This window comes from Athene cunicularia (genome assembly GCF_003259725.1).
Source record: "Athene cunicularia isolate RWA chromosome 4 unlocalized genomic scaffold, athCun1 chr4_part2, whole genome shotgun sequence".
In the NCBI taxonomy this organism is placed as follows: domain Eukaryota; kingdom Metazoa; phylum Chordata; class Aves; order Strigiformes; family Strigidae; genus Athene; species Athene cunicularia.
In genome coordinates this window covers 10,716,128-10,739,275 of record NW_020799099.1, presented here as the reverse complement: position 1 = coordinate 10,739,275, position 23,148 = coordinate 10,716,128, and the positions used below count along the sequence as shown (strand labels likewise).

The following is a 23,148-nucleotide window of genomic DNA, read 5'->3' as shown; positions in this document are numbered from 1 at the left end:
AAGCATAATCCAGCTCCCACTGTGGTCAGCAACAATTTCACAACCAACTTTTATAGCACCAAAATTAAACTGTCCACAAATACAGACTTCTAAGTGTTATTAACTGTTGTTAGTATAGTAATGACAGTCAGCTCTTTCCAAGGCCCTGCCACACTAGATATTATACAGCTACCTCACAGCAAAGTCAATACCCAATTTGAAGGAAAGGGTGGAAATCAAGTGTAGATGGGCAGGTTTCCATTCTGGAACTGAAGGCAGCCTGGGTCAGCAAAAGGATGGGAGAAAAGGACCAAAGGGGTAACCTTGGAGGGAGGAAGAACCAGTGTATCCGGTAATAGTAAGGTGCAAAGGCAGGAGAGGGAAAGCAGAAAAGCTACCCAATACAGACCATGTGTTCACCCTTCCCTACCAGACAAAGCACAAGAGCTGGAGCATCTCATGATCATCATTGAGAGCACCCAGGGACTGATCAGGAAAAAAAAAAAAAAAAAGCAGGGGGAAGGCAATTTTCTAGAGGAAAGACAAAAGGTTCACAGCATCAGGTTCATGCTCCCTGGACATGGGATAAACAACAAAATCACTGTGACCTACGGAACATGAACTACTACTTTTTTCTGTTCCTGAATAACAGAACAATTACCTCCATTAGTTTAGATTATATTTTTTTATTGGAGTTGTTTATTTGATCATCCACTGCTGTAAACTTACATCACAGATAGCACCTCACTGCTGTAGGTTATCACAACAAGAACCTTTGCTGGAGACATTTGCGCGTATCAGCTTCTAGGTTGGTTTTTTCAAACTTCTAGAGAAATCCCATTAGACATGAGACTCATTGGAACATGAGTTAACAACATTTTTACAGTGCAAATTTTGACCATTCTGGTTGCAGTGATATGAAAAAATAGGTAATTTAAACATCAAGGAACGTACATATACTGCACAAGAAAAACAGCCAACTCTGATATCTGGTTCTCTCTGCCTTGTTTTCAAGCCAAGAAGGAGAGAGGAGGAGGACTGTTTTACCTTTAGGATTTTAGTGCATTCTAGGTTAACAATCTAACTGCTCTTATATTGTTTTATTTGGCATTTATGGGATACCTACATGGTTGTTAGGAGTACATATGTCAACACATGCTTAGAAGAATTTCAGTAAGGCAGACCTGACTCTTAAGTGTTTGTTTTTGTACACTGCAGTTTATGATCCAGGATGGCCAAACTGAAAAAGGTTATTAGAGCAACAACAATGCTGACTGAACATCATAAAAAATAGACAATAATAAAGCAATTAAGCATGAGAGATCTACATCTATTGAAGAAATAACCTACAGGGTCTGTGAAAGCAAAGTAGGGTAGAGTTTCTTATATGCTGTCAAGAGCCATTAGTGGAGCACTGCAGTAACATAGTGATCCCATGATCAACATGTCTGAAGAGACGTTCATTCCCTGCACTGCTATAAAGTGCTTACAGCATGATGCAAAATAATTTTCTCTGTCTTTTAAGGGGAAAAATACATCCCTTCTCCTTACTTACAGGATGCTGTTCAAAAGTCATTATGATCTCTTGTAACTGTGCAATACCTAGTAAAAAGAGCTTACTGTTTGCGCTCTGCAATGCTATTTTAAGTACAAATAGACAGATACAGATTTACAAGTGCTATCTGTTGAAATTTAGATCAGCTTCCCTTAGAAATTGATCTGTAAATGATTACGTTTCTCATCGTTCTCTCCCAGATAGCTCATTACACTATGAAGTTCTATGATTTTCTTGTTTGCAGTGCAAACTGTTACTCAGATGTAAAGACACTGGATTGAAGACATGAAAAGTGTACTCTTCTCCCTCTGCCCTTTTTTCCCTCCAGGGGAGCTGTTCCAAACTTACATAGTGGTGAACAGGCTCTGCTGACTAGCAAGAAATGCACTTTAACTAAGTTTCAAACAGTTGGAATGAAACTTATTACTTAACCACTTTTAAGATGCTTACATCTAACACACCAGTATAGCACTATTTATCTACAAGCAACACAAATTTTGCTTTAAACCAAACATGGATTAAAATAAACTTCTGAAATATCCACAAATGCTGATCTCCCTCTCACCCTCGCTTTTTCACTCTTATTGAAATACATACTTGGTACTCCCAAATTATTTAAGGGAAAGCATTTAATTTGCACACAATAGCATCCTGCGTGCTGGAGAGAATTTTCTGGACTGCCTGCCTTAGTATGAGTTTTCATTTCAAGAAAAACACCCAGAGAATGCAGACTTCACAAAACAGCTATCTATACTTTGCCATCCTCACCAAAAGCACATGCCGTGGCCCCACTCTGACTGGCTTTTGTCCTAATGGACATTCCCTGATCTTGTGAGTCGACCTTCTGAGCAGCCCATGGGGCAAGACCCTCCTTTAAAGAAAAGAACAGTAGAACCAAACAGGCACAATGACAGGCCAAAGCTCTTTGAAGATAGCCAGCTAGCTAGAAAACACTCCTTACAAATTATTCAGGGGTTGAAAAACCTTCAGAGTTAGCAAATCGTCTAGAAAAGCAGCTCTGCCACACTGGAATACCCTCTGCCAGGAATCTTCTCTGTACTGAGATTTTGGCTAAGTGGGAAAGTCGGCTACTGTGTAACTGAGTGTTCTCATATACCAAGTTCTCAAATAAGTGCAACATATTATTTATAACATATTCTATTTCAACTTAATCAGTGAATTCCATGTGAAATGGAACATCTCCCACCGTATTGCAGTGTTACCACATTTCACGTTTCTGTGAGATATATAAAACCAATGTAGGTTGTCTTTATCATTCATTGAGGGTTTCAACTGATGCACGTGGTTGACCTCAACTGTTTTCTAGAGCTACAAGAAATTATCTATAGGCATACTTTATGCATGTGATAGGGTCATTTATTATGCTACAATTCAAAAAGTATATATCATATGCTGTACTGACTAGTTCTGTAATGGTTTGAATTAGGAGGTCACTGGGTACTTGGCAAGAATCTTTAATACCATCTGATGACTTGTCGATTCAATGTCATGGTACCAGGTGGCGCTCTCAGTAAGCATTCAATCTCAGTGAATCGCTTCCTCGAAAAACAGTCATTTCCCCCATAACAAACTCTGCTGTCAGTGATGTCTAACAGTCCACAAGAATGTACAAAGTACAGCTATAAAGTTGTTCACATTAACGGGCAAGGTGGCCTAGAACATCAAACTCTAAGAGGAGAAATATTTAGGAATATTGAATCTAACATACTGAACCCCTTAAAGCCTTTTAGTTCTCAGTCTCAGCTGTCTTATTATGCTTCTTTCAGTAATGCTTTAAATGTCTTTTCTTACAGCTGGTTTTCACTGTGTCACTTATCAGACCATTAGTTGATTTGAGCAAATTAAATGATCTGTTGACAGAATAGCTGTTTATTTCATTCATTTCCACTAAAAGCTTTCATGCAACAGCTCTTTCCCCCTTTCTCCATTGATTCCTTTAGAGGTAGTAATTTATAATGTGAAAGTCATTGTGTTCGGCAGCCAGATGGTTGGGTTTTTGTTTTCTATAGCTAGGAAAAGAGAAACACTACTACTATAAAGGTTCAAGAACTGAAAATACTAATAAACACATGTGGGCAAATGATTTTTAAAAGTCAATGGCCAAAAAAAAGAAAAAATAAATTGTTTTTAAAAATACTACTATTTTTCTATCAGTACCATCATATTTCACTGAGCTTACCCAGATATCTTTTTACCACACTGCTTATTTGTTTTTAAACTCATGCTATAAAACACATAAAACCTGAAATATGATCACAGAATCACAGGATGGTTTGGGTTGGAAGGGACCTTAAAGATCATCAAATTCCAACCCCCACAATGCCTAAGAACAAACACTGAAAGGCTCTTAAAATGTGCATACTACTAAAGAAAATTCCAGTTAAATCACATTACTACTTTTTTACTGAGAACTGACAACATGTTTCACAAAAGCATTCACAAAGATTCATTTCATGTGTGCCTAAAAGTGATAAAGAAGTATCTCTGGAATTATATGTACCAACTTTCAGTTGGGATCTTGTGTGTAACTGTTTTTAACTTCTGTTGTAACACCCACCGGGCTTAAATTTACACCTGCAAAAAGCTACTGCTGAGAACACGAAGCAAACTGAAGATCAAATTCAGCTTCCAGTTCAATACAAGAAGAACTCAGCTGACAGCAGTAGAGAAATACCAAAATCAATATGGAAGCCAAGGTCCTTATGCACACTGAAGAATTTTTGTTCCATAAAATAGAAGTGTGTCAAGGAAGGTTATAACTAGTAGTACACATGCAAGGAGATGAGGTTCTGACTGCATTTAGCTCAATGGTGTCAAAACAGTCACTAATTTCTGCAGAGGCATGACTTCAACCTCCCTTTCCAAGCAGACAAAACACTGTATCAACAGATGTGGTGAGCAGTCAGCTAGCACATGCTCTCTGCTTTGTACAGTGATCCTACAGAAAAATATCACAGAAAACAAACACATATATTTAAGGTAAACTTGCCATTTTACAATCTGAATTAAAAGTTTTCAAACTGATATTTTCTAACTTTAAATGTAGCATTTTTCTCAGAATACTTAAACAAAGGGCTACCGCAGAAAGCAAATTCAGGTTGCAGAAAATTTGTGAACAAGCCAGAGACCAAGAAACTTAGCTTTAAAAAGAACATAGACTAGCCACTTAAAGAACATTTAAGTATATGAGACAGAAAACTGCAGTGGTTCATCCCGTGGCAGCCACACTGCCATTCCTCACTGTGGGAAGAAGTTAGAGTTGTCCTGCTGTCAAATCAGGGTTTTCACTCCACAGTTATCACACGCTTGCCAAAATCCCTCCAAGCCCCAAGTATGAGTAAACCCTGGGATCAACATGGAGTGTGAATCACGCATTTGAACCACCAAACAACCACCTGAGCTTTCAGAAGACAAAAGAAACTCCAGGGAATAAAATGAGAAAGTCCAAAACACCCAGTCAGTTGGAGGAGGGAGACCCTAAAGGCATCCCTCAGGAAGGTGCTACCTCCAGGCTCTGCTGCTTTTCCTAGAAAGGGTAAGAGCAGCTCAACTGCCTTTCCCATGGAAAGAGGAAATTACAGACAGCCATTCCCCATCTGGAGACAGCCAACACAATACATGACACAGCTGGGCTTATTTTCTACATGCCTTGAGGACATCTTACAACAAACTCCAGTAACACTACTTGAACCCTCCAATTCTTGATGTTTTTGCTAGATGGAAGGCCCTGTCCCGAAATTCATCAATACTTATTTTCAATCACTTAAAGTCTGAGTCCCACAAGAGATGCTTCCAGACTGAAAAACAAACAGACTACTTCTGTTAGGTAAGAAAGACATTTAGCTCTTTTTTTCTTCCCCCACATGTATTTTAGTCAGTGATTTAACCCAAGTATGTAGAGTCTAAAAACATGTATATTCTAGCTAAAGCGTTTATACAGTCATTTATATTTACATTCTTATCCCTCCTTTTTTTTTTTTTTTTAACTCACAATTTAAGAATGTGAATGAACACATGACAAATTCGTCCCCACCAACTTATGCACACAACTCCGACATTCTTGGATAAACCAAAGAAAGTCATTAGAAATATTTCTTATATGAGTTGTTACATTACATGCATGCAAGTACCCTGACATTGAGAATCAATCTTCTGAATTGGCTAAGTATGAATACTTTAGAAAAACAAAATAGTAGGTTTGGTTTTATTTATAGTCTGTAACAGCACATTTGTCTGTGTTTTAGTTATGTTCTTTGGTGATTCAGCAAAGCATTATGCACTTCGAGGTGTTCGCTTCCTATTGAGAATTTTATTTCTTCAAGCTGACAAACCACAATGGACATGCTAGTATTTAACACATCCTACCATCGCAAATACAGTGAGCTGAACTGCAACATATATTTGCTCTGTCTATAATTGCACTTCTAACACGATCTATATCCCCACGAAGATTAGTATTCTTTACTGAGTTGGCTGTATTTAAGAGATCTACTAAAAAGCAAAAATTTGATGCTCATGTAGGTACTATTCAGGAAAGACCTCAGGCTATATTTGCACTGGACAATCATGCAACATGAAGAGCAGGACTTCAGGAATGAAACATTTAGAGCCAGAGACACTGTGTCCCCACAATGTACACATTTTGGGATCTTTACGTCACAGTAGAACTAGTCTGATCCAAAGAACTAGCTATCTGTAAGAAGATGCTGCCCCTGGAGCTGAGCTTCTCATTTAACGTCTCTTTTTCTTTTTCCAATTAAAGCCAATAAGTGGATTCCAAGATTGCTCTGTGATGCAAGACCAGTGTGTGGTAAGTGGGGTTCACTGAGAGAATTGTTTCAAAATTACTCTTCTCCTCACGATATAAATGCTAATGTAGACAGTGTCATGATGTATGCAATCACTCATCAGTCCCTCTCAAGCTGTCTTTATAAGATACCAAAAGTCCTGCTGTGACAAAAGGTCTTTATAGGTAGCTTAATCGGTCTTGAATCAATAGCATTTAATAAAATTATGCCTTTTGATCAGAATTCTAAGTGAACCTTAAGGTCTTCTGATGACAGCCAAAAGTATTCAAATAATATGCCCCCACCTTGCTGTCAGCTGATCTGAAACATGACCATTTGCCACAGCACAAGTAGTTTGTAGTTACTCACAGCTGTTATGTCACTAAAATGATACAATTTATGTATTCTATAAAATGCACTCAACTCATGACTTTTGCTTCTCTTACAGTAAATTACAGAAAAGGATGAAGAAATAAAAGATGCTCTGTATTTCTCCTCTTTTTTCCACGTGCTGTTCTACACAAAGTATTAGTTTTGAGGCCTTCTGACAGAAAACACACACAGTATCTAACCATGCAATTTTTAGGCACTTGAAATAATCTACCTCTTACACATTACAATTAAACTAGAATGATTTTTCCATTATACTTCCAGAACAGATTTGATAAACACACAAAAACCATCATACTGAACTTAAGAACTGCCTTAGCGTGCTGTTAACATTTTAAGTAACATTCTTCACTTGTTCACTTGCTTTATCTCCATTCTGTTGGCAGTACTTCATGATCCTACAAGATAAATAATAGAAATAAAACTGTACGTTTTACACTAACATTTACACCATAAACATACAACCAGCTGTTTTTGAGGTTCAGAGGACTCTGGATCCAACAACCTCGTTTCCAAGCACTCCAAGTGCTTTTATACTCAATTACCAATTGCTCAATTACTGTTGCCAAACATGCATCAATGCATAGTACAGGAAAAGTAGCAATCATGCCTATGATTTCTGGAGATAAGATATAAGGAAAAAAGGTTCTGTTTGTCATCTGCACAAAAAGTCTCAACAAGTAACAGGATTTCCACATATCCCTATCCCCCTTTAACTGGAAAGAAATGCATACTAAGCCCTCAAGAGATGAAATAAAAAGATTACATCTATGTCCAGGAAAAATGGTTTCATTTCTTTCATCCTATCCAATGACATAAAGTTTGATATATATTTTGTATTTCAACATCAGAAGTTATTTGTTTGAAATTAAGTTATGATTACCTGCATGACTCATGAAATTTCCTTAGTGATTTACTGAATAAACATGGGTTCACAGAATCGCAGAATCAACTAGGTTGGAAAGGACCTAGAAGATCATCTAGTCCAACCGTTAACCTAGCACTGACAGTTCCCAACTACACCAGATCCCTCAGCGCTACGTCGACCCGACTCAAACACGTACAGGGATGGGGACTCCACCACCTCCCTGGGCAGCCCATTCCAATGTCCAACAACCCATTCTGTAAAGAAATGCTAATATCTAGACTAAAATGGTTCGATTGAAAGAGAAATAAACATTTCTAGAATACACTCTTTTTCTTGAGATGCAACCCATCATAGATATTAGGAAAAAGTAAAGGGGGCAAAAAGATCATGTCAGCACAATATTATTGGTCATATACAACACAATCTCATGCTTCAGTGAGTTTTCAACACAGGAAAGAGGGATATTATAAAGCGCTTAATTCACAAGATTTTCAAGTCAGCTACAGTGGTTGCTTTGAATGTCTCTAAAGGAATAAGCTGTAACCAGTGCTTTTATACAGTTTCAATAATACACATTTCAAAGGCAAAGAGGCCCAGCCATCTAACTGCTTTCACAGCCAATACTAAGTGCAGAAAAATCTAAACAAGTTCCGTTCTACTAGGCATGAATTTCATCTGATGTGCTGGTTGTAGCTCTCACACAACTGAGAACAGGAACATCAGCTGCTTTGTTCTTTTTGTGTTGTGTTTGTGGAAATCCTTCCCCCCCCAAATCAGTGGAGCAATGATGAATCCTTAGCTTACTCACATCCCTAATTTCCATCAGCAGACTCCACCTAATTCTTTGAAGTGTCTAAACACTTTTGATGCTGGCACTGACACCCACAAGAATTTAACAATATCTTGTTCCATTCGTCATGAAATCCAAATCCAAGTTTACAGGGTACCTATGTCTTCAGATACATCTGTGCAGCTGTAATCTTCTCTCTGCCCCATCACCCAAAGCCTCTCCCAAAAGATCAGCCTCAAGGTATTCACACAGTAACCAAGAGACTTTCTTTGGGACACAAAAAGGAGTTCCTGAGTATGGCATAATTTCCTAAGGCTTTTGTAAATACAAACGATGATATCCACAGAGCCCTTTATCACCTTGAATAAACAAGTAATACTTAATGCATACCAGAGTACAGGTGAGGGCTAGATGGGGTAAACATACACCTGTGTAAAGAAGTTGAGACCTGTCTGCCTGCTGAGTTCATCTAATCATAAGACTTGCATTGGATTACAGGTGAATTCTTATTTATGAGAGCATAAAGAATTCACCAGTGCTGCCAAATTCCATCAGTAGCTTGCTGTTATCTTACCCGAAAGCCCCCGCTCATTTTTTAAAACTGTCTTACACTTCATACACCTTATTTCTCACATAAATGTTTCTGGATCAAGTTTTTGAATGGAACTGGTTAATAAGCAAATATATGCAACACTTCTGTCATGACAGGTTCATTTTAGAAAATTAACCTCCCAGATCAACTTGACATATGGATGACCTGCAAAAGCCTATATGAAATGGAGAGAAAATAGCAATCACAGCTAATAAAGCCACACAGAGTGACCAAGCACAGCTGAGAGATTTATTTTTTTCTCCAGGTATAGTAAAGTGCAGGTTCTAACATTTTACCCTGGGTTTTTTATGCTTTTTTTGGGCTACGTTTTTTTGTTGGTTTTTGTTTGATTGGTTTTGCTCTGATTTTCTGGGTTTTGGTGTTGGGTGGTGGGTTTTTGTTTGGCATGTTTCAGGTTTTTAGTTCTTGGTGGTGGTGGTTTTTGTAAAAATAGGATAGGCTGGCTGTATATCCAGAAAGGACAAACAGAAAATCATCTCTGTGGCAGAAGTTGATTTCTAAGGGTCCAGACATATCAGCAGAGCTTCCACTGGCATCAGGTGACAGCACTGACACTGTTCACAACATCTCCTAGATGTAATATCCCTGTCACTGTGACATGCAGAAGAACTGCTAACCCTTAAATAAAGGGCCAAGCCTTGCTATGAATGATGCTAGAGCAAAGTAAGCATTACAAAAAGCAAGATCACACTCATTCAGCTTCTGTAGAGTTTTTTTTAGATCCTTTTTCATCTCCCATTTCTGCAATAACCCTGAAGTTCTAAAGCAAGCAACCCCATCAAGTAGCATTAACTCCTGCTGCACTGAGGACCACAATGGCAGATAATATCATCCTGACAATGACGTCACATGTGTGCAGTGATTTTTGAGGTGGTCCACAAAGCCTTATGTAGCCTTATGTGGATGGACTGAGAGAAGCTAGTCTTCCTTTTGTAAGGAATCCCAAGGACTTAACTAAAGTGCTTATTGGCTCAGAGAGACCTAAATTGCTATTGTCACGTGGTGCCATTCAAAGGATGATGGGAAGTCATATGATGACTCCTGCTGCGTCTGTCATTCATCCAACTTGCATGAATTGGAAGCAAGTCCACAGCTTGCACTGCCTTCATCAGAAAAGGAAGATCAACTTCTAGATATCACAGACTGAACGGAGAAGCGCAGAAACCATGCAAGTGTCTCTCTCACTAAACACAGACAGCATCCTGCAATGTAAGCATTGTTTGGCAGCAGTTCCAGCTTTCCAGAGAGGCAATGTTTTCTTTGGGTAGGCTGCTCTTCTCAGCAACCAGCATACATGGTCTCAGAGCCCAAGTGCAACCCCTAAAAACATACAGAATTGTCTACAGCCCTACTAATAATACAGGTGACACTGTCAAGATTTTTAAAAAAAAAGAAAAAAAAAAAAAAAGGCACACATGATCTCATAAGGGAATACTTTCTCTCTGTTGGTTCATTAGGTACACAATAGTAAAAACCAAAAATGTCTTTTGTGTGCATTTATGATTGCAGCCAACAGGTCTATGTTCTGAATCACTATTTGAAATGCATTCCCACATTGAAGTGTATTAAGAAAACATTATGGGGTCTCCTGTTAAACCAGCAAACTGCAGAGTTGAGACTGAAATTGCACACGATATACTTCATTATTTCTAGGTATGTACTGAATAGCTTGTAATCATACTCACTGTTCCAAAAACTTTTGATACATAACCAGAGGCTGTTTTGGAGGCCTAGAAAATGTATCACTGCAGGAGGCCTGGGAACTTGGAAACTGAGACCAGCTGTCTTCATTTAGACCTCATGCTTACTCTTTATTTTTTATTTTAATTTTAAAGGCTAGCCCATAATTTATCTGCCTTCGTTTTTCAGAACCCCACGTGTAACCTGCTAAGCAGAGTGCTAAAACCTTACTAGTGCTTTCTGAATCCAAGCTCTGCTTATGACAGCTGTGGTGGCTCCAGTCTGTTGCTTCAACATCCCCTGTGACAGCAGAATAAGAATACACAGCACAGGGGCAGAGAGGGGGATCAAACTAGTTCCAACACAGAAAGACATGCCTCAGAGCATCAGAAAAAACAAACAAACAAACAACAACAAAAAAAAAAACAAAACAAAAAAAAAAAAAAAAAAAAAAAAACAACAAACCAACCACCAAACAAAACCAAACCAAACCAAACAAGAAATCACCCCCAACACTCTTTTGGTTTAGTAAATCCAAGGAGTTGGCGGGGGGGAATATCATTTTTAAGCCTATGAACCTATTCTACCTTTTTTCTGTCCAGGTTTCTCTGGGTTGATTTTACCCAAGGAAGGGATTCTCTAGCAGAAGCTTCCAGGAGTTCCCCAGACTTCACTGGATCCAGTTTTGTGTTCGATGAATGCTACTGCACTGTGTCCACAAGACTGAGAAGCCTACTACTGACCTCAACTCTTTTCAGTGCCCTCCTTAGGCCCTCAGTGGTAACAGAGAAGCACATTTCATTTCTCATCCACAGATGTACACAGCATCGGTCAGCACCGTGAAGGGACTGGAATCAATCCGTAGGGAGGTCTCAGCCAGTCCAAAGTGCTGGGCTCAGCCCTGCTGCCTTTATGTAAAGTCAGAAATATCTGTCAGTATAAACTGACAGCCCTTTTCTGCGCTGAAAGGGCTCTGCGTAACTCAGTAGTGCCGCCATCTGTAAAATGAATACATCACATTTCCTTTACAGGATGGTGTGAAAACTAGAGCAGGAAAGAGAATTACAATAGGAAGTTACAATTAGGATCTGCGCCTTTTTTGCAGTTTTGTTTGGGTTTTTTTTAAATATTATGGTAAATATACTGGAATCAATTGCAGAGTGCTTCCATTTTCAAGGCTAAACCACCACAGCACTGTTCCACCCTATCTTATTTCTGCCATACATTTAACCCTTTGTGTGCTGCTTCTCCCATAGAAATCCCTAAATATCCCAAGAAGCACACAGTTCCCAGAATATTTGTCAGGCAGCTGAAACCACAAGGTGTTAGAAGCTTCATGAGGAAACTTGCTTACATATGTTGTGCAACCACATTTCAGGCAGCATTTCCTCTGCAAATTCTGGAGATTAATTAGCCCACCATAAAAGAATTAATATCAACCCTAAAATTATGGGGTGGAGGGGAGTTATGATTCTACTACAGTTAGGAGAGTTGAAGGAAAGCAAAAAAATCATGGCTGTATGCCTGATAAACTTCCTAAGCAAGCAGAACCAGGAAATAAGATCACTATCAGTTTTGACTTCCAGAATGCCCTTTGCAGTCACTTTTATTATTTTTCTTTAACATGAGAGGCAACCTAACAGAGAAATCCAGGATCCTGCTGCCCCATAAAGAAGGCAAGAAACAGGACTATTCTATCTAAACACAGCACTAAGACCAGGGTGACCATTCTGGGCTCATTTTCAGTAGTGTTATGAAGTTTAAATGGAAGCAGATTGAACTTAAATCATAAAAAACAAAACCTCCCTCCTTGGACTGCATGTGGGCACAAACTCTTCTTTGTGCAAAACTAAAGATATTAAAAAGCCAATGACATAGTACCATTCTCCCTTTAAACTGAAGGATATTAATCTAGTTATATTTACAAGTGGCAAATTAAACTTCCGCAACACAGTTCCCTGAGCATACCTACATGAACGTGGGGGAGTAACAAAGCTGCCTGTGCCAGAGCATCATTCTGGTCAAGTAAAGCACTGGCAAGCACAGCACCCAGACAGCTTTGCTACCATGTACAAGCTGGTGGAGTCAGGAGGCATGTGGCCATATTCATAACACTGTTTTAGACCAAACATAACAAGCACCCCATGAAAACTAAGCAGGAAAACTCCAATACTGCCAATGTTCATGAGCATCAAATATATTCTCAAACAATCAGTCTGCACCTTTCTCTACTTAAAGCACACATGGGAATGCATTTTTCAAGGCAGGAATCTCCAACTTCGTATTAAATCAAAATACACTTCTCTAAATGTTTTTTCTCTTGTATCCTTCAGCTCATGATTTGCCCTTGTAGAATTCTGGCCAGAGTTTGTATATGCTTTGCTTATTTAAAAAAAAAATCAACAAATTTATGGGTTTCAAGAAATCTCTCCTAAATCAAATACTCTTTTTCAAATGTTCCACCTGAAGTTTTCCTGTAAAATACCTCATTTTCCTATTCAGAATAATTTTTAAGCTGATAAAATGATTGTGATCTCACGGGTACTCACAGAAATTTTTCCAGTACGATTGGCTTCCTCCCTTTCTGCCAGGGCCTGCAAGAAGTTATTTTTCAGTTCTTTTCCTACACTTGCTAGTGACCTGGGGGGGGGGAAAGTTATGCTTATTATTATTAATTATTGCCACAGACTTTGGATTCACTGTTGGATTAAGTGTTCTGTAAATATAAGGAAACAGTCCTCACCCTATTGTAGCTAATTTGTCTACTGCCTGTTCTGCTTTTGCAAACCCTTAAACTAGACTTCAAAATTCATCACTAATGCAGATGTACAATATAATAGTAGTTTGTCAAAAGCTGACTTCTACTAACACACATTTTCAGTTACATATCCAGAGTAATCTAAGCACTTATTTTTTATCTCCAGAATTATGGCCAAAATCGTGTTTACATCAAATTTTAATAGTGTACCAATATAAAGTTACACAGATTTAATACCAACTTCTTCAGCCAACAGCACCACTACACAGACTGCTTGGTGTGGTAGGGTCAATGTAGCTTCTCTATCCTTAAGTACAAAGCATGAAAAGAAGAACCAGTTTTGCTCCACAAAAACTTGCAAAAAAAGAAAAAACCAAAAACCACAAGAAAGGATACCATGCATAAAAAATTACTTCTTAGCCTTTGAACACAGTGCACTAGAATTCAAACAGTCATTAAGAACAGAAAACACGTGTCAGATGGACAAAAGCACTGAATATGGGACAAACCCTTCAACAAAAATGTGATACTTCAAAATGGTTTCTACAAGCCTCTTAGCCTAATCTAAAGCCCTTCTCTATCTACAGGGGTCATTGCACTCACTCCAGTGTACATTGCAAGCACAAAAAGGAATCAGAGACTTCCCAAATCCTGCACTGAAGTGGCTTCACAGGGAACTTTTCATCTTTTAATGTCTAAAGTAACAAATACTGACTGGAAAGAGCTCTCGGGCAACCCAAAGCGAAATGGTGCCTCTGAGTGGAGCACAGATCAACTCAAAAGGGGAAGGATTATTATATCCCTCACTATCTCTGTGGGATTATTTCAATAAAAAGCCGTAGCATTTGTCAATATACGTAAACAGAATACAGCATCAATAAAAATCTTTCTATCAAGTGTATCTATCAAATGTATCAAGTTTCAAATAAAAGAGTGCCACAAAACCTGAAAAAGTCCTTTGGATAAATTTTTAAATATAGACATTCATGGCAATATCCTGAAACAGTGAAAAGCTCAGCTCAGTCTGATAGCGGAACTCAGAGAAGAGGTTGAGAGATTAAGAAGTATTAGGGAGTGTGAAGGGGAAATTGACTGGAAGAGTAACACCCTCGAATCCCTGAAGCAACAGGAGCTAATGGAAGCTCCAAACAAGGCAGGTAATCCCTCAACCTCTTGCTATCAGGCAGAAGGAGGGGTCCTAAGAGACGAGGGAGGCTGGAAACAAGTCCCTGCTCAGGGAAGCAGGAAAATCCTTTCCCCACCTCCCTCACCCTCCATGCTGCCCCTTCACAATAGATTTGGGGCCCTGGAACTTTTGAACAAAGAAGAGAATGAGGAAGAAAATGAGAGAAATTAAGAAGACCAAGGTCCACCAAGGCCAGGTCACTTCAGACCAGGTATTAAAACCAGCTCTGAAAAGAACCCCAGAAGAGTCATTGTAGTGGCTGACTCCACTCTAAGGGGTGTCGAAAGCCCCATATGCAGACCAGACCCGCTTCATAGGGAAGTCTGCTGCCTCCCAGGGGCCCGCATCAAGGACCTCACAGCAACACTCCCTACCCTAGTGAGACCGAAGGATTACTACCCTCTCCTGGTTTTTCAGGTAGGTAGTGATGACATCACCAGGAGAAGGCCTAAAGCAATGAAGAGAGATTTTGGGTCCTTGGGGAAACTGCTTAAGGGGTTGGGGGCACAAACTGTGCTCTCCTCCATCCCTTTGGTTGGGGGGATGGATGAGGAAGATTACAGGAGAATTCAGCAGATGAATGGGTGGCTTCAAGACTGGTGTTACCATCAGGGCTTTGGATTCTTCAATCATGGGTTGGTATACAGGGCACCTGATCTTTTGATATTAGACGGGATGCACCTGTTCTGGAGGGGGAAGGGGATTTGGGGGCAGGAGTTAGCTGGGCTCATTGACAGAGCTTTAAACTAGATTTGAAGGGGTAAGGGGGCAAAATATCAGCCCATCTGAAGTGCACATATACCAATGCACACAGCATGGGTAACAAACAGGAGGAGCTTGTAGCCGTGATGAAACAGGAAAATTATGATGTTGTTGCTATTACAGAAACATGGTGGGATGTCTCCCATGACTGGAGTGTGCCAGTTGATGGCTACAAGCTCTTTAGGAGGGACAGACAAGGAAGGAGAGGTGGTGGGGTGGCTCTGTATGTTAAGGACTGTTACAATTGCTTTGAGTACAAGTGTATTGAAGACAAGGTGGAGTGTCTTTGCATTAGAATCAGGGGGAAGGCCAACAGGGAGGTGTTGTAGTAGGAGTCTGCTATAGGCCACCCAACCAGGACAGAGAGACAGACGAGATATTTTATAGGCACTTAGGTGAAATCTCACGATCGCTTGCCCTTGTGGGAGACTTTAACTTCCCAGACATCTACTGGAAATACAACACGGCAGAATGAGACCAGTCCCGGAGATTTCTAGAATGTGTGGGAGACAACTTCCTGATGCAACTGGTGAGTAAACCAACCAGAGAAGGTGCCCTGCTGTAGGTGGGAACTGTTCTAGGCAAACGGTTGGACTAGATGATCTCCAGGGTCCTTTCCAACCAAGATGATTCTATGATTCTATGAAAAGCCTGCACCTGAGCTTCAAAACTCTGCTGTAGAGCTATCAGGTCAACCTCTGGCCACTTTACCAGCTGTTATCCAGAAATACATTAGTTCAACACTGTTTCAGAAGTGCATCTGCTGCACTGTAAAAATAAAAAATGAAAGACTAACATATGGACTAAAACATCTCAATTATTTAGGTGTAAAAGACAGATAAGAAATGGAGTATCAAATTTTCCTTTTCCTGTCCCAGTTAAGAATTCTATATTCTGAAAGTCTTCCTTTCTCTGACAGGTTAATACTAAATCAACAGAAAATTCATGTTTAACAACATTTCTATCCAACCTCACTTGAAGTTTGTGGCTCTTATTTTGAACCAGATGAAGGGTGTGGGTGTCTGAAAGATTATGTGGTTTTATCCGCTTAAATCTCATGTTCCAGTAAGAGACTTCACCTTTCCTTAAAAACGCTTGTCTTCCTCCTGTCCTTCAATCACCAGCAAAATAATCACTGACCCACTTGCAGAATGCTAAAATGTATAAAACTTCTTTTTTAGTTAATTTTATTACTTCTGCATTGGAACACGCTGAGCCATGTCTGAAATGAAGCTGCACTGTTTCTGAAAAATATGAAGTATCACTGGGTGGCCCTGTCTAAGACAAAAGGGTCACACAATGTTAAAACACAAAGCTAAAATATCACAGGTGTAAGGCAGCAGCTTTTTACAATCCTCAAGATAATTCTAAATGGGTTTTATTGTGCCTTATTTGGTGTTGACTACTTGGGGTCTAACTTCTGAAAGATGCAAGATAAGATAAGACATCATCTGATATGTATGTATTATCTATACACCATTCTCAGTAACAAAGGCCCCCTCGCTCTGTAAGAAGATGCTTAAACATCTACAAAATGAAAGAAAAAAAAAAGTTGGGATTTGACTAAAATAAATTCATTCTCCTATGGCCTGCATGAAAAGGAATAAAAGGAATGCAACGCATCACTGTTGAAGTGACACAAAAGCAAGATCACTTGGAGCAGAGCTTAGTATTAACTGGCTGCTTTTTTGTAATAAAGAGGGGGGTGGGACAGAAGAACCCTAAAAAACTATCACATAAAATTATTATTGAGTTTTATCTGAGAAATGTATGAAACATTTCTTCTTTTAGAGAAACATTTTTAGAAATATAGCAACATCATTCTACCCTCACAACAACATCCCTAATGGCCTAAAAGTATTAAAAAATGTTCATGGGATGAGTGAGTGCAGAAAAAACAACAAAGAGATGTGTCCTTTGTGTCAGACTTAACATCTTTGAAATCCTCTGTTTTAAATATATACTATTACTGGATAAAGAATAACACACAGAAAGTATCTCTATTAAATTTGAATCACAAAGGAAAGGGAAGTAGGCTCAAGCTATTCCAAGGTAAACCTTTGTAAACTTACAAAACAAGAATATTATAGAAAGAACAAGGAGCTTAACACTTAAAGCCTGAATTCTAAAACTCCAGGATCTGGAAGCATCCCCCAGCATCTAAGCAAGTATTTCCTGAAGCAGGGACAAAGAGCTACTTGGTAGACCTTCCACTTTTTTAACTGGAAAGGATTTACTCCTTTATTTCCTGCATGAATGTGTATGTCATTTGACTCCTGGTCTTTTTCAATTCTTTGCCCCTTGGGATGTGCATTCTCCACCTCACTATCCCAGCTCAGAGATCCATCTTCCCTCTCAGGCCTTGCCCACACAGGAAAAGTGCACCTGTTTACCTTAAGGGAGATTTTCAACTAATGTAGTTAAAATTGTACAAAAGGTCACACTATTCTTAATATTGGCTTAAACCAGGCTCATTTCAGTATCAAACAATCAATTAGTAATTGACCTGACTTAAACTGTAATAAAGAATCACAAGCTTCTGTAGACGTAAGTGTGCACCAAACTGTTTTTTAAAAGTTCCAATTATACACGGTTCTCATCTGAAAGGCACCATATTCACTAGGAAGATGCAGTATTTACAGGAACATTGTATGAGTATTTGTTACTAGCCAGTCTTTGAGAAAGAAATGAGATTTTTCTCTCCCTGCCACAGCAGCACGTACATTCTCCACACTCTAGTTCACCATCGCAGCAGAAGACTAAGAAGAAAAGATCAAGGCATTCCACTTTGCAGAAGTTCCACCCGACATAAACAGGCTAAAATTTTGGGGTGTGACTAGTTAGGAATTCATGAAGGCCATGTAAATGTTTGTTTCAGCTTCCTGCCAGGTGAGATGAGGGAGTTCTTTGAGCAGGGAGGAACAGCAAGTAATTCTCTAGCACCCACTGAACTCTACTGCTGTCTAACAAGGGTTACATAACTTGCCATGACCTAAAAATTGCTGTTTCATTTTTAAAAAAAAAAAAAGTTACTTCCTAAAATTTGTATTAGGTCCTGCACAAAACTAGAGGATTACAAATTATATACTAGTATAGAAAATATGCTTGCAGGTTGTAACAGCCCTTGAAAGGGAGAACACTGAACATTTCATTATTAGCATAAATTTATGCATATCCAGCATCACACATACAACCATAACATTCATACACTGCCCAGAATTACTCCTACCATTCAGTTCATGCCTCAGCATACTTACTGATGGATGCTTTACAGTGAAAACCCAATTTACAGGGCAATGTTATCTCTTTACAAGGCACTCTGATGCTAACTGTATTCACTTTTAATCATCACTGTACATTTCTGAGTGATATTTTTATTTATCGTCCTCACCACGTGGGTAGAGGCCCACACAGAGAGCAGGATGTCACTGTGATATGTGCTGTACAACCCTCTTGTCTTGGTGAGCTTTGAAACCAAACACCCAGACACAGAAAAGCCTGGTGGAAAGAGTAGAATACAGAAAGTGGTTACTATTCTCATTTTTCAAACCGGAATCTGAGACATCCAAATATTAAGCAACATATCCAAAGATAACACAGAATGTTTGTTCAAACATGTATTATTGTCACCAATCTGGTGGCAAATGCTCCATAACTAGTGATGTTGAATATTAGTATCTATATTAACTTCTCCCCTTCTGAAGACATGCTTTTCCTACACTACACTACAGTATTAACAATGAGCAACACCCCTCACTACAGTATCCTTCAATAGAAGCAATACTGAAAAGAAGTATTGCAGTTTAACAAAAAACAGAGGGGATACTTTTCTAAATGAACTTGTCCCAGTACAGAAACTCCTAGTGATGTTAACAATATTAACTGTTGGTTGCTGGTTTTAATTCCATAAATACAATTCTTACTTTATGATGCTCAAAGTTTTCCTTACAAAACTGTATATTTCCACACTATCTTGTTTCTTCTAAGCTGCTCTCCTCCTTCCAAGAGCTCCTAGTATCTTCCACCATCCCACACTCCCAGTTCAGACACCTTTTGCTTGCAGCATGCTTTTTTAGTCTTCACTGATAGGTCTTAGTGAAGCAGAAAGAAGGAAAGCTCTTTTTGAACTTCAGTTAAGGCTCCTTGATTCTTATTTTGACAGGCTACAGTGCTTTTTTTTCCATTTTGTTATGGCTCCCTAGGGCTTCTTTATTTTCCTACATCTTCTACCATATGGGCTTTTCCCAGGAGTACTGGAGTCACTGTTGGAAACAGAACAATGTAACTTCTAGAGAGCCCTGTTGACCTGAAGAATGCTTTTTATCAAAGTGAGATAATGGGAAGAACATCTAACAGTGACACTGTTATTCTTTCAAAAGTACGCTCCATGTTCCAGTTGAGCAGAAAGCCAGACTGGAATTCACATTCTCATCTAACTTCTGCAAAGCAGCTGTGTTTTGCAAACACCTGCCCCAGGATTAGTGGGGAGACAGGCATAAGAACTCAGTCCCAAGGTTTCTCCCTCATCTTGAGACACATAATTTTTATTTGAAAACATTTGAAGTTTCAACCTCCCAGTGCAGTGCACTTACAGCATTGTGTCCTGAGGCAGGACTATTACTTGAGCACTGTTCCAAGACATCATATGTGTATTTGTTTTATCTACACGAGGTATGCACGCTTTAAAAGGAAGGGAGAGACCATAGTACAAGATTATACCTTAGAGACCAGGGTGTAAGGCTGGGACTGGAAAGATCCAAGCTCAGCATCTCACTCCATCACAAACAGGCGATGCAAGCTTGGCAATTTGCTCAGTTTCCTTGCACCTTAGTTTCCAGTCTGAAAAGCTGGGCTGACTCTACAACTCCAAACACAGTAAGGCTGCCTGTGACTCTGTAAAGAGGCACAGCACTTAAAAAGGCATTGGGAGGCATTCAGATGCTATAGTGATGTGGATAAGTACTTGCTCATTTATGTTCAGTCACATGAACTGGAAGCTTGGTCAACCCACTTTTCATTAGCAAGTCTGCTCTGCAAGGATGAGAAAACACACTGCCTCCACGGTAAAATATTACTTTCATCAAACGTCAGTGTGGTTCTGCAGGCTGCCTTGTGGGAGGATCAGACTGGCTCAAGACCTATTCATTCACATCCTCAGACCTTTCTCCCTTCCCTACAGACCTAACACTGAAATCGTACTTGCCCCTTTCAGCTAACTCGCCTCAAACAAGATGAGATGTTAAAAAAAAAACCCAACAACCTCAAGCAAGGGTAGCCCACATCCATCAAAATCCTAGTAAAGATTAGCAAGGCAAGAAAACTGTCTTTGGATGACCTACCACATGCAGTCAGGGTAAGATGAAGGAATAATGAAGGCAGTGTATCAGCATTGCCAAGACCAATATGCAAGGACATATGTAAGGCTGATTTTTACTGCTTGGTGCCATCATTTTTTACTTTTAATGAAACAATACACAGAGTGTCTTCAAACTGCAATGACACTAGATCATGACCATAATCCTTTAAACCATAATTACCTGAATCCATCTACAAATTTATCTCCATTTTAAACAGGAAAAAAAAGCCAAAAAAAGAAAATCATCACCAATGTACAATGAGCTGTCCAAATCTGACACTCACGGTCCAGTCCTCTACTCTCCAGCAGTACTTCCACTGTATTCAAGTGATAAGGGAAAAACAGGCACCCAAACCAGCAACTGAAATGACAAGATGGATTTGAACTACAACACACAAAGATGTCTCTACCAAGAGATAAAGGGAAAGCACTTCATTTCTAAATAAACATTATAAGGGGCTGCTTAAAGGATAGGTCTAGTATTTGAAAAATAAAACCAAAAAACACAACACTTCTTTTGGTTCAGCTTTGTAAAATAAATCCTGATGATCCTACTCTCCAATCTGACATATTGTGTTAACTTGCACTTCCCTGGAGCTGCTATAAGCAACACCAAAAGATAAAACCATCACATGATCTTTCTTATATTTAACAAAGGCAATGATGCAAGAAGACAATTATTTACCTTTCTTTGAACCTAAAATAACGGATTCAAAAGTCACTAAGCAACAGCAACTGTATAAAGACCCTCTGTCTGTCAGTTTGCAGTTTTATTACATAAGGTGTGTAGCATCACACGGGACCTAAGGAGGAAGGCATGGCTAAGAGTAAAATATAAATGAACTTAAAATCTGTTATATCTCTGTTCATGACCTTGTATACTGTAAAAGTGTTACATCTCTAAAACAGTGTCAAAACTTCTCAATTACAGCATGAACAAGCTCTGGCTGTAAGGGCCCAGGAAGCGAGAAGCTTAATGTTTATCTCAAGAAAAGGGAGCGTATATGTGGGCAGAACTGGGTCCAGTGTAACTGTACCCCATTTCACAAGTCCTTTTAACAGTTTTGGAGGTCCCTGAAGCCTAAGTGTACTCCCATAAAAGCTCTCACTGAGCTTCCTAACCCCAAGATCTTGATATGAACAGTTCAGGGCATACTAACATTCAAGTGCACAGTATGTACTATTTTGTTACTTGTGCAACTTAATTTTAAAAATATTTTTACTGCATGTGTTTCTGCATTAAAAAAGAACTATTCCTGACATCAAGGAATTACATTAGGAATTATATAGAAAGAGAAGATTAAACTTTCAACTATTTGGACATTTTGGAGCATATAAACATTTGTAAAATATGCTATAAAATTTTTGATTGCTGGTTACATAATTGAACATACAGGAAATACCTTTCTAAGGACCTTAATACCGTACATTTCATTGTTTAATAAAATGAACAAGGAACTGTAACAACTATACTTACTATATGATATTTGAAACTCCATGGAATAAATTATTTTTTTAATAAATATTTGAGTTGCTTATGTACTTCTCTGGAACACTTTTCAGAGCTATTGCAATATGGCCTATGTTGAGAAGCCCACACCTGACAAAACACTGGCTTCTATATTTCAAATGGTCCAAGCTACAAGTTACATGGTCCTGTTACTTATCCAACATTCACAAACTTTTTCTTCTAAAAAAAACCAAACCAACAAACCAACAGTTCCTTTATCAGCTCTGGTTAAGGCCCTAGAATACATATGTGCTGCCTGTTTAAAACAAGGAAGGGAAAACATTTAGAGATTTTTCCTAGTGCCACTGTCATAGCTCACCATCTATGAGAAAAGATAACTGTATGTCCTGTATGTTGTGCGTTTTGTATGAAAGAATTGGACTTGCAGTATTTAACTCGAGACAAAAGCTCAGCTGACTTTGGCAGCCATACTGAACACAGGGGCCACAGCTCATGACAAGAAGATGTATTTTAGTTGGGCTGTGGGATAACTTTTTGCTCATTCAAAGCTGGATCAGCAGCAGGCCAAGCCCATCTCCTCGTGCAGATCAGAGCAGCCGTGAGGCCTTGATTCATATTTCAGCTACTGCAAGGCCATGAAAAAGAACCATCTGGAGAAATATGATCACTTATTCAGGTATCATGTGGAGAGTAATCAAGCCCTTATTATCGTCAGTTTGTATTGCACAAAGGCATCAAAAATCTAGGAAAGAAACATAACCCCTCCTGTTTTCAGCAGCAAGAAAGACTGGCATCTAGAAAACTTCTTAATATCACACCTCGATCATGACTGTTGAGGAATGAAACTAGATTTATACACACACACCCAGGCTCATTTATCTCCATGACCAATAGCTCCTCAAAAGTCACATCAAACAGTTAGGCTCACAAGG

The 23,148-nt window shown here is 39.1% G+C and overlaps 1 protein-coding gene across 1 annotated transcript in view; it reads right to left on the bottom strand.

Annotated features, from left to right (window-relative positions):
• Positions 1-23,148, bottom strand: part of CFAP299 (cilia and flagella associated protein 299) — a 213,353-nt gene that overhangs the window by 127,126 nt on the left and 63,079 nt on the right. Inside the window, exon 3 of the mRNA XM_026847915.1 lies at positions 13,233-13,323. Coding sequence (XP_026703716.1) covers positions 13,233-13,323 — 91 coding nt within the window. The remainder of the gene's footprint in view (positions 1-13,232; positions 13,324-23,148) is intronic.